Source organism: Panthera onca, chromosome C2 (genome assembly GCF_046562875.1).
Source record: "Panthera onca isolate mPanOnc1 chromosome C2, mPanOnc1 haplotype 2, whole genome shotgun sequence".
Taxonomy (NCBI): domain Eukaryota; kingdom Metazoa; phylum Chordata; class Mammalia; order Carnivora; family Felidae; genus Panthera; species Panthera onca.
Window position 1 is genome coordinate 109,041,504 of NC_138347.1, and position 10,834 is coordinate 109,052,337.

General features: G+C 39.9%; 1 protein-coding gene across 3 annotated transcripts in view; it reads left to right on the forward strand.

The window, feature by feature from the left end:
- The first annotated feature begins 240 nt into the window (after nt 1-240).
- SLC33A1 (solute carrier family 33 member 1) overlaps nt 241-10,834 on the forward strand; it is a 27,880-nt gene continuing 17,286 nt past the window's right edge. For 2 of the 3 annotated variants that reach the window (XM_078432222.2, XM_060639040.3), the window contains exon 1: nt 249-1,655. In XM_078432222.2, the coding sequence (XP_078288348.1) occupies nt 881-1,655 (775 nt within the window). In that variant the 5' untranslated portion in view covers nt 249-880. Of the gene's footprint in view, nt 1,656-10,834 lie in introns of all 3 variants that reach the window. The other variant, XM_060639041.3, reaches the window with a different exon arrangement.

Genomic DNA, 10,834 nt, shown 5'->3' on the forward strand with positions numbered 1-10,834 from the left:
ACATTCGTAAACTTCAGCCGTTCTCCACCCGTTTCTGTCTAGCCCACAAAAGCAAGGACCCCACACAATTACGGGCCCAAAGCTTGGGCATTGCCTTTCCCCACCTAATCACAAGCCCCAGCGCAACCGCGGCAACTTCAGAGGCAGCCTGCGCAGGCCTGGCTCAACCAGCCCTCACTCACGTGGCCGCGCGGGCCCAATGACCGAGGCCCACGCTTTCCAGACGGCCGCATGCGCTCACAGAAGCAGAGCGCGCGCTGCGCCCCGCCCAGGCCTCAAAGTGCTCCAGCGTTAATCCTCCCATGAGGTCCCGATCGCCTGAGTTTCGGGTTCCTACCAACGGTTGTTTCCGAACTCGGTCTCGGGAGCATGCCCTGATCGGCTTGCTCTGGAGGCGGGGACAGGACTCATTTGAGCCTAGGACCACTTCCTGAGGCTCAACGCAGGAAGTTACCTGATCTCGCTGGAGTCCTGTAGAGAAAGTGCTGTCAGCTGCAGTGGTGGCGGCGAGAACTGGAGGTGGGTCGGGAGACTGGCCGTTCGGTCTCGCTGAAGCTAAGGGCCCGTTTCCATCGTGGCACCACGGCCCTCTCCTCCAGCCTCGAGCCCGGCGCGGATGCCCGGGGGACTCCTTCAGGCACCTTGACGCCGTTGCGAGGGCCACCTACCTGGGCATCGCCTGGGTCTCCAGCCAGGGGACTGGCTCCTGGGTCCAGTACTCGGGGCCACTGTAAGAAGTGCCCTTATCGCCCCTCGCTCTGTCCTCCTCCCTGAACCATCGAGGCCCTGGTCCAGAGCGACAGCCTTGGACCCGGGGCTAGGAGGATCCAAGACGCTCAGTCCCGGCACCCCACAGACGGGGCTCTGCATCGTCTCTGATATGTCACCCACCATCTCCCACAAGGACAACAGTCGGCAACGACGCCCAGGGACTTTCAACCACTCTCTGGATATGAAGAGCGGTCCTCTGCCGCCAGGCGGCTGGGAGGACAGCCATCCGGAATTGGTGGGTGGGGAAGGGGACAAAGAAGCTCTTTTGCGGGATACCGACACTGGTGACTTCTCAAAACCCCCACGGAGCTGCCGGGCGGAATTAAGCAGCATTTTGCTGTTGCTTTTTCTTTACGTGCTTCAGGGCATTCCACTGGGCCTGGCAGGAAGCATCCCACTCATTTTGCAGAGCAAAAATGTTAGCTATACAGATCAAGCTTTCTTCAGTTTCGTCTTTTGGCCCTTCAGTCTCAAATTGCTCTGGGCCCCATTGGTTGATGCAGTTTACTTTAGGAACTTTGGTCGTCGCAAATCTTGGCTTGTCCCTACACAGTATATACTGGGACTGTTCATGATATATTTGTCCACTCAGGTGGACCATTTGCTCGGGAACACTGATGGCAGAACCCCCGATGTGATTGCTCTCACTGTGACATTCTTTTTGTTTGAATTCCTGGCCGCCACTCAGGACATCGCTGTGGATGGTTGGGCGTTAACTATGTTATCCCGGGAAAACGTGGGTTATGCTTCCACTTGCAATTCAGTGGGCCAGACAGCGGGCTACTTTTTGGGCAATGTTTTGTTTTTGGCCCTTGAGTCTGCCGACTTTTGTAACAAATATTTGCGCTTTCAGCCTCAACCCAGGGGAATCGTTACTCTTTCAGGTAGTGTATTTAAAACTATTACGCGGTGAGGATTATTTTACGTTTATGAATCCTTTTGACAGAGGGTGTGACGTTGGAGGGAATCTCATAATTTAATTTACTGGAGATGCTTTGGGGGGAGATTACCCGAGGTTAAGTTTTCTACTAAAATGAGCTTGAGCCAGAATGACTACATCGGAGCAGTCATAATTGATGAATACTGGGCAATGAGCAGGGAGAGGTAGCTCATCCAATAACATTGTTGTGTAATGGCAAACAAAACTCTCAAGTCTAGGGAGCTGCTGACACTTGACTAACACACAGATGCACTTTTTTTTTAAAGTTTGGCTAGCGTGAAGGCATGAATCCAGCCTGATTCCTGTGGTTCACATTTCCCTTTTCTCTTTTGTTGGATTGAGATTTCTAGTTCCTTGCTTTCTGGTTCATTTCTGCCTCTACTCTTATACCAAGAGCCCTCTTCTAGCCTTCTGGTGAATAGAATAGGGTTAATTTATTCATCATTAATGAGTTGGCTGAGTGACAGAGTTCTGAGGGCCTCCTGTGAATTAAGCAGAGTCCAACCCACAGAGATGGGAGAAGTGAACATTTAAGGGGAGCTCAGGGTTGCCAGCCACTAACTGCTTGTGAGAGTCAGGATTCAAACTGCAGCTTAACAGTTGACCCTGTTGAATTATAAGCTTCCATGAGGTGGATAAATGGAATTCTGGAATGCACAACACCAGGTGTGGAGACTGGGTTTGGGAGATGAGAGAAAAGTTGTGACCTAATTAGTAAGATTTTTTTTTGAATTGCTAATAAGAGTTTGAAGTTTATTCAGTAAGCAATTTTGTGTAAGTTCTACAAAATTTCCCCATTTCTTCACGAGTAAAATACATGTCCCTGGAAAGTTTTCTTTTCTTTTCTTTTTCTTTCCTTTTCTTTTCTTTTCTTTTCTTTTTCCTTCTCTTTTCCTTTCTTTTCTCTTTCATTTTTTTTTTTTTAAAGCTGTCCTAACAATTAGGAAACAGAAGTAAAATTATCAATAGTAGGAATAACCAATATCAGGAATATGGTATTACCAGAATTCCTCATTCTGGTAATGATGACGGATTTCAGAGATTCTCTTGAGATTTAAGCAGTTAAACTTTCTCTCATCTTCCCAGTACTAACTTAGGGATTCCTAACAGTGGAAATGTCAGGGTTAGTTGTGTGGTGAGGGAAGTGTAAGGGTTGTGTAATAAATTTAGGGAGTGTGGAGGATGGAGGGATTCACAACTGCACTACTCATCTCTTGAAATCTTACACACTCCCTCTGTACCCATAGGCCCTATAAAGGACCCCCTTTTCTTTTTTTTTTTTTAACATGTATTTATTTATTTATTTAGACAGAGTGTGAGCCAGGGGAGGGGCAGAGAGAGGGAGACTTAGAATCTGAAGCAGGTTCCAGGCTCTGAGCTGTCAGCACAGAGCCTGATGTGGGGCTTGAAGTCACAAACTTTGAGATCATGACCTGAGCTGAAGCTGGACACCTAACAGACTGAGCCAACCAGGTGCCCCAGGGACCCCCTTTCTACCTCCTCAATTTGTGAGTGAGCTACTACTACTGATGAAATGATCATTATACTTTTTCTTAGTTGGTTTGAGGCCAAAAATGGTTGAGAGATATTGCTTTGAGCTTAAACAGATTTGTCTCCAAGCATTCTGGAGTCCCGCTTCTGCTCTCTGGATAATTCTCTGCCTAGAAATACTTTATGAGTCCATTGTATTAGCACCTTACTGCTTTTTGTGCATCATTTCATTTGGTACTGGGTCTGTTCATGTCACCAGGAAGGACTAATGAAATGATGTGTTACTTAACATGGAAAAGCCTCAGAAGAGAAATCAAGATTTTACAGGCTGTGGAAAATAAATTACTAACTAGGCAAATTAGTGCTTTTAAGAGTGGTTGATAAAACATCATTCCAGGAATGCCATTATGCATTCAGGAGCCATGTTAATTTTATCTTTTCTTGGCCACAACTCTTCCCCAATGGGAAGATCAGAATTGTGCTGCCATTGGATTTTTTATTTACACTGATTTGTTATTTTGAATAGCGGTTTGTTCTGTGGAATTTGAACTTTGATATCCAGGAAATTGTAAAAATAGCTTACTTTTTTTTTTTTAATTTTTTTTTAACGTTTATTTATTTTTGAGACAGAGAGAGACAGAGCATGAATGGGGGAGGGTCAGAGAGAGAGGGAGACACAGAATCCGAAACAGGCTCCAGGCTCCAAGCGGTCAGCACAGAGCCCGACGCGGGGCTCGAGCTCACGGACCTCGAGATCATGACCTGAGCCGAAGTCAGACGCTTAACCAACTGAGCCACCCAGGCGCCCTGCTTACTTTTTAATTTAACGTTTTCTGTCTGTAGTAGACGACTGTGTTTAGCTCAAACACTTAAGAGTTAAGGTGTTAAGAGTTAAGAGTTGAAGAGTTTTCATTCACTTTTTTATTATTGTACATATCATATTTATAGTTTTGATCATTCTGGAATGTAGTAGCAGTATAACTAAAAAAAATGTGGGTTTTTTTTTTTGGAATTTTAAGAGCATAGAAAGAATCCTGAAGGAAATAAAATTGCTTAGTTATTAAAAGAAGAGCCAAACACTGAGGCAGATGTTTAGAAAAATCAGATAATTACAAGGAGGCATAATTATTTTTTAGAATTTTAAAATATATTCTCTGATTAAGACTTTGTTTTAAGTTACAGATAAATAGAAATGGAATATATTGAGAAAATCCAGTTTTTGCCATTTAGAAAGCAGCAATCTAAATAATAAATTTAGAACATGAAGGATAAGATGAGAATGGAATCCTTTGGAAACAAAGACTTGATTATGCAGAAGTTGGCTTTTTGGCCCCTTCAGGGATCCAAGGCAGTCCTGAACTCAGAAGTGAGCTTTTACTGTCCTGCCCTGTTTGGTTTTCAGGGATTTTGGGGATCCAAAAGAGACATCGTTTTAAGTTAGAACAGATGATGAAAGTAACCCAGAAAAACACGGGGATTGGAACATAGTTTTATGACTTGAAAAGATTGTATATTTCAATTTCTTCTCTTTCTTTCTTTTTTTTTTTTTGTAATTTAGATTCTGATTTGTATTTGTGGAAACTGATATTTTTAATTGAGGTAAAATTGTTATATAGTAATATTAGTTTCAGGTGTACAGCATAATTCAATTTTTGTATGTACTACACAATGTTCACAGTAAATCTAGTTACCATCTCAATTCATTCCTATAGATAAAGAAACTAGGTCAAGCGCCTAGTTGGAGGTAGAGATACAGGATTCCCCCCACTATCTGAACATAGAACATTCTTAGGAAACTTGAAAGCCAAATTGTGTAAAGCAGAGGATCCACACTTTCTTTTACAAAAGACTTAACTAGTGTCTTTCTTATAGTTGTTAGGAAACTAGGAAGACAGCTCAGGAAAAACCTTAAAACCTAAATACAATTTGTGCTGATTGGGCTTTTCTACTAGAGAAAAGTAGCACTCTGACTGCTGATGTCTGAAAACATCAGCCCAATCAGCCCTCTTCTGGAACGTCTGATGGTCTAGAAATGACAGATTAAAATTTTTTTGTTTTTTTAAGTAACGTGTAGCATTTATTCACTGAGTGCCTATTTGGTGCTAGCGATATGATAGGTGTTAAAATTTGATGAATAAGACCTGGAAATTCTCTGCTCCCAGGGAATTTGTAATGGGAATTTACAAACCAAAATGATGGACAGTGGAAGTGAATCAAGTCAGTTGGTACAGGCTGTACGGTTTGGAGGGGAGAGTGGTAACCTGAAAAACTCATGCCCATGTAAAGATGCAAGTTTCAATTTCAATAAACTCTTGTCTTGTGGCAATAGGATCCTACAATTGCTGGATCTTATCTGCGTTCAGAGAAACTAGAAATCCCTTTTTTATTTTGTCATTTAAAAAATGATTAATTAGATTCATATGAATTCTGTCTTTAGGCCAGATCCAATCTGTGAACTGGTAGTTGCAACCCATTCCTCTAGAAGCAGTGGTAACAACAATGAATAGAAGTGATTGGGATAGGGAGCAAGGTATTTGAGTTTGGGCAGGAAGTAGATTAGTCTGATACTGGAGAAGAGAGCTAAACATATTTAGAGCTTATGGATTGGTTTGTCTATAGGTAGGTATGCGCAGAGGAGTCAATCAGAAAAAAAAAAAGATGTTTTGGAAAAAATGATGCTGAAAGAAAACTAATCAAACTGGCAATGAATATAGTTAAAACAGTATTTGTAAGATACTCCTTTGAACTAGAAGTGAGCAGGACCAATTAATTCTTACTTAGTGACAAATTTCTTTGCTTTCTGAAACAGAACTCATTAATATATTTTATGTGACTAGAAATGCTATTTAGAAGTGGACAGGACCAACTGACCCATTTCTAGATAGACCAGTTATTTTTAAATAGGCTGTAGTACATTCTTTAGCATATATATCTAGACTTAAAATATTTTCCTGCATTTTCAAAAGATAAAACTGTGGAGGTGGAGAACAGATAGGCAGTTGCTAGGGATGGTGGGTGAGGAAAAGGTGACTATAAGTGAGTGACAGCATGAGGGAGTTTTGGGGAGTGATAGAAATGTTCCATATCTTGATTATGGTGGCAGTGATTTAAAGTTTATAGAACTGTACACCAAAAAATTTTAGGTTTACTGTATAATCATTTAAAAAGTAATATTTATGGGCACCTGGGTGGCTCAGTCCGTTAAGGCATCGGACTTCGGCTCAGGTCACAGATCTCATGGTTCGTGAGTTTTAAGTCCCACATTGGGCTCTGTGCAGATAGCTCAGGGCCTGGAGCCTGCTTCAGATTCTGTGTGTCCCTATCTCTCTGCCCTTCCCTGCTCGCACTCTGTCTCTCTCTTTTCAAAAATAAATAAGCATTAAAAAATTAAAAAGTAGTATTTATAAAAAGTAAAAAAAAAATAAAATAAAATCCTTGAGATTAGTCCCTTTTTGCCTTGAATGGAACACGTCCATAAATCTGGTGGATCGTACATCTCCATACACACAAATTGAGCAGATTTGAACTTATTTTCAAATGTTACGATGCTAGTAATAAAGTGACATAAGTGGAGGAACACTGGAGATAGTAGATTCAGGAGGGATTAGATATTAAAAACTGGAGCCCACACCCCAGAAAGGTCTTACGAGCCTTTTTTCTTTTTAAAACAAGGCAAAGCTGTGCTTTTTTTGTTCAGTAAAGAATTCTGGGATTGATTTTGTATGGAAAAGTCAATTTACAAAATACACTCTAAACCAAAAAAATATTTGATTTTATTTGGCATATATTTTACTCTGAATTTCACTTCTGATTTTATTAAAATTTATGTAGAGACCAACTGAATTAGTCTTTACTATAAATTCATTAATGAAAGAATCATAGAACCTGACTAATTACCAGCAGTTTCCTACCTTCATTTAGTGTTCCTGAAAAGTATAATTTGAGAAAGCAAAAGAGACTTACCTTATAAAAGATGTTCTTTTCCTAGAAAATGAAAAATATATATATATAAAGCCCCCTATTTCACCTGGTTTTTTGTTTGTTTGTTTTTTAAAGACACAATCTTAGGTAAATCTGGCATTTTATACATGATCTTTCTTTAGTTTTTTTTAATGATTTTGTTTTTAAGTAATCTCTACACCCAATGTGGGACTCAAACTCACAACCCTGAAATCAAGAGTCACATGCTCTACCAAATGAGCCAGGCAGGTACCTCTGTACATGTTCTTTAATTTCATTCTTTTAAATAATTACTTCATATCCTTTAATTTGGGCTTTTTATTTTACATTGTATATACTATATTAGTATAGGAGGTCACAAGAATAAAATTTATACATGAGTGTGCATGCTGTAACTTTAAAGAATGGGGTACATATTCAAAAGGCAAGATATAAGTTACCTTCCACCATTTCTATTCCTTGGTTTGGTGCTATCTCTTATTATTATTTTTTAAATTTCATTCTTTCCCTTCACTTTTGAACACAGTCCTTACTGGCTGAAGTCCAATGGTGATCAATTAAAACTACAGAATAAGTGATTTCAAAATACCTAAAGACTTCTTTTTTGATTGCTTTATATTATCTTGTATTTGAGACCTATATTTCTTATTCCTACCCCAGTTTTATAATTTTTGCTTCCTTAAAAAAACAAAAAAGAAAGAATCTTTGTGTTCTTAAATTTCCCATTAATTTAAAAAATTTTTTAATTTTAAAATAATTATAGATTCACAGTAGGTTGCAAAGAAATGTTTAAGGAAATCCCATGCACCCTTCCCTAGCCTCTTCCATTAACATCTTACATAACTACAGTACAATCTCAAAACCAAGAAATTGACATTGGTGCAATCCATACCACTATTCAGATTTTACCAATTATACATGTACTCATTTGTGTTTGCTTTTATGTGTGTGCACGTGAGTAGCTCTGTGTAATTTCATCATGTGTAGCCTTGCATAACCACCATCACCACAATGAAGATACTCAAATATACCATCACAAGACTCCTTTGTGTTGCCTGTTTATAGCTATACCCATTTCCTCCTCTCCATCCCTAACCCCTGGAAGCTACTAATCTGTTTTCCATCTTTATAACTATGTTACTTCAGAAATGTTATGCAAATGAAATCATTTGGTACATGTTCTTTGGAGATTAGCTCTCTTCACTTAGCATAATTTCTTTGAGGTTCATCCAGGTTGGTGCATGTATCAGTGATCTGTTGCTTTTTCTTGGTGAGAACTATTCCATTTGTTAGACATACCATGGTTTATTTCACCACTCATCCATTGAAGGGGATTTGAGTATTTTCCAGTTTGGGGCTATTTTTATGTGAAAATAAGTCTTCATTACTCTGAGATGAATGCCCAAGTATGCAAACGCTGGTTTCTGGTAAGTCCATTTTTATTTTGAAAGAAAGTGCCAAACTTTTTTCCAGATTGGCATGGATACACCATTTTGTCTTCCTACCAGAAATATATGAATGATTCTGTTTCTCTATCCTTGTCAGCATTTGATGTTATCATTATTTTTAATTTAAGCTATTTGAATGTACTCTGCATCTCATGTGGTAGTTTGGAATGTTCGTTGTCTACTGTTTTATAAATGTCTAAATTCAGCTTACAAAAAATGATTTACGGGTGTCAAGATATAGGTTAAACAAAAGCTGAATGCAAGAACCTATCATAGCATCAGAGTAGAGATATATGTATATGTGTAAAATAGATTTTGTGCCTGACCAGAACATATTTTAAAAAATTAAAAGAGTGATTCACTTCCATCCATCCAGTGATAGAGGCCCAGAGTTAGCATGAGATGGGAGCATTGAATCTATTGGTTTCTCAGCCTCAGCCTTGAACCTTGGGCTGAGTTTGAGCCCAAATGTTGGGACAAGATGGCTCAAAATAGCAAGATAGCTGCTTAATCCAATGCTTGATTGAAGAAACAATCTCTTCTACCCCAGAGGAAAATCTAATGCTGGAGTTAATGAAAAGGTATGTGATCTCAAACATGGCTTCATTTTCCTAAGGGGTTAGGAAAACTAAGGGATTAGGAAGGTTTCAAAATCCTCTTTGTATTTTGAGTTTTGCATTACATTGCTGTCTTTTAAAAAGCCTAATCCCCAAATCAGATATGACTATATTGTATAATCAAATAATATTTTCTGGGAGGGCTCTACGACAGCATGGATATTTTGAGCAAATGTTTCAAAGAGAGATTTGTGGCATAGAAAGGTCAGTTTCCGCTAAGAATCAGGTGGTGACCCAGGGCCAAATACACTATTTCTATTTCAGTTTCCTGCCCTGTGAAAATGAGAGCATTGGACTGGATAATGGGTGTCTACAGTCCCTTCACGCTCTAACGTGTGAAATAGAGAGCTGTGCCAAAAGCAAGAAGGTGAAAGGAAGGCCTGACATTTAGAACAAAGTTGAAGTTTTGCTTTCCTGTCACTGACTTCTGAAGGACTTAAGTTAACTTCCATAGTATGAGAGTTGGAGAGAGAATCTTCATCTGAGACAAGGATGGTTGTATCAGACAATATTACTTAATTCTTCTATTTCTTCTGATGGTGGCAGAGTGAATCTACACCTAGTCCAAAATTGTCTGGGGACCTAGTCCAAAGCCTTGAAAATGTAAAAGCTTTTGAAGTCTGATATTTTATCTTAAAAATTCTTGGAAATTTTGCCATCCCTGTTTTTTTTGGGGTTTTTTTTGTTTTTGTTTTTTTTCATTAAAAAGGCTTTCCTTTAGGGGCGCCTAGGTGGCTCAGGCGGTTGAGCATCTGAATTCAGCTCAGGGCATGATCTCACGGTTTGTGGGTTTGACCCCACATTGGGCTCGCGGCTGTCAGCCTGTCAGCACAGAGCTCCCCTTCAGAATCCTCTGTCCCTTACTCTCTCTGCCCCTTCTCCACTTTCTCTCTCAAAAACAAACAAAAAAAAGGCTTCCCTCTAAACTGTTGAGTAAAATGAATTATTTAGGAAGATGTACCATGTTTATTTATTCTATGGCTTTGCATACCCTTTGCCATACTGCCATATGGGGAGATTGGAAGTGAGGACGGGGAATATAAGTAGCCAGATTAAAGGAGTATACTGAAGAATCTATGTTCCAGACTTCATGGAGCTAAAATGGGTATCTTCTCAGGCATATCTGGTTGATATGAAAGAGCCTAATTGCTGTAGATAGGTGTATCTGAGCATCTGGGTAGTAAAATGAGAGATATTATTGCTTTAGAATCAGATCTAGTTTAGACCCACCTCTGGCACTTTGTAGACTGCAATTCTGTTTCATTGTGTATAAAGTGAGAATAAGGGGCGCCTGGGTGGCTCAGTCGGTTGAGCGTTCGACTTGGCTCAGGTCAAGATCTCGCAGTAGACGAGTTCGAGCCCTGTGTCAGGCTCTGCTGACAGCTCAGAGCCTGGAGCCTGCTTCCGATTCTGTGTCTCCCTCTTTCTCTGCATCTCCCCTGCTCATGCTCTATCTCTCTGTCTCAAAAATAAAGACAAACATTAAAAAAAAATTTTTTTTAAGTGAGAATAATGCTACTTGTCTTGGAGAGCGACTTTAAGATTTATTGCACTCTCCTATGTTTTGCTTTGGCATAGTAGGCACTTATGTGCTACGTATTTATATC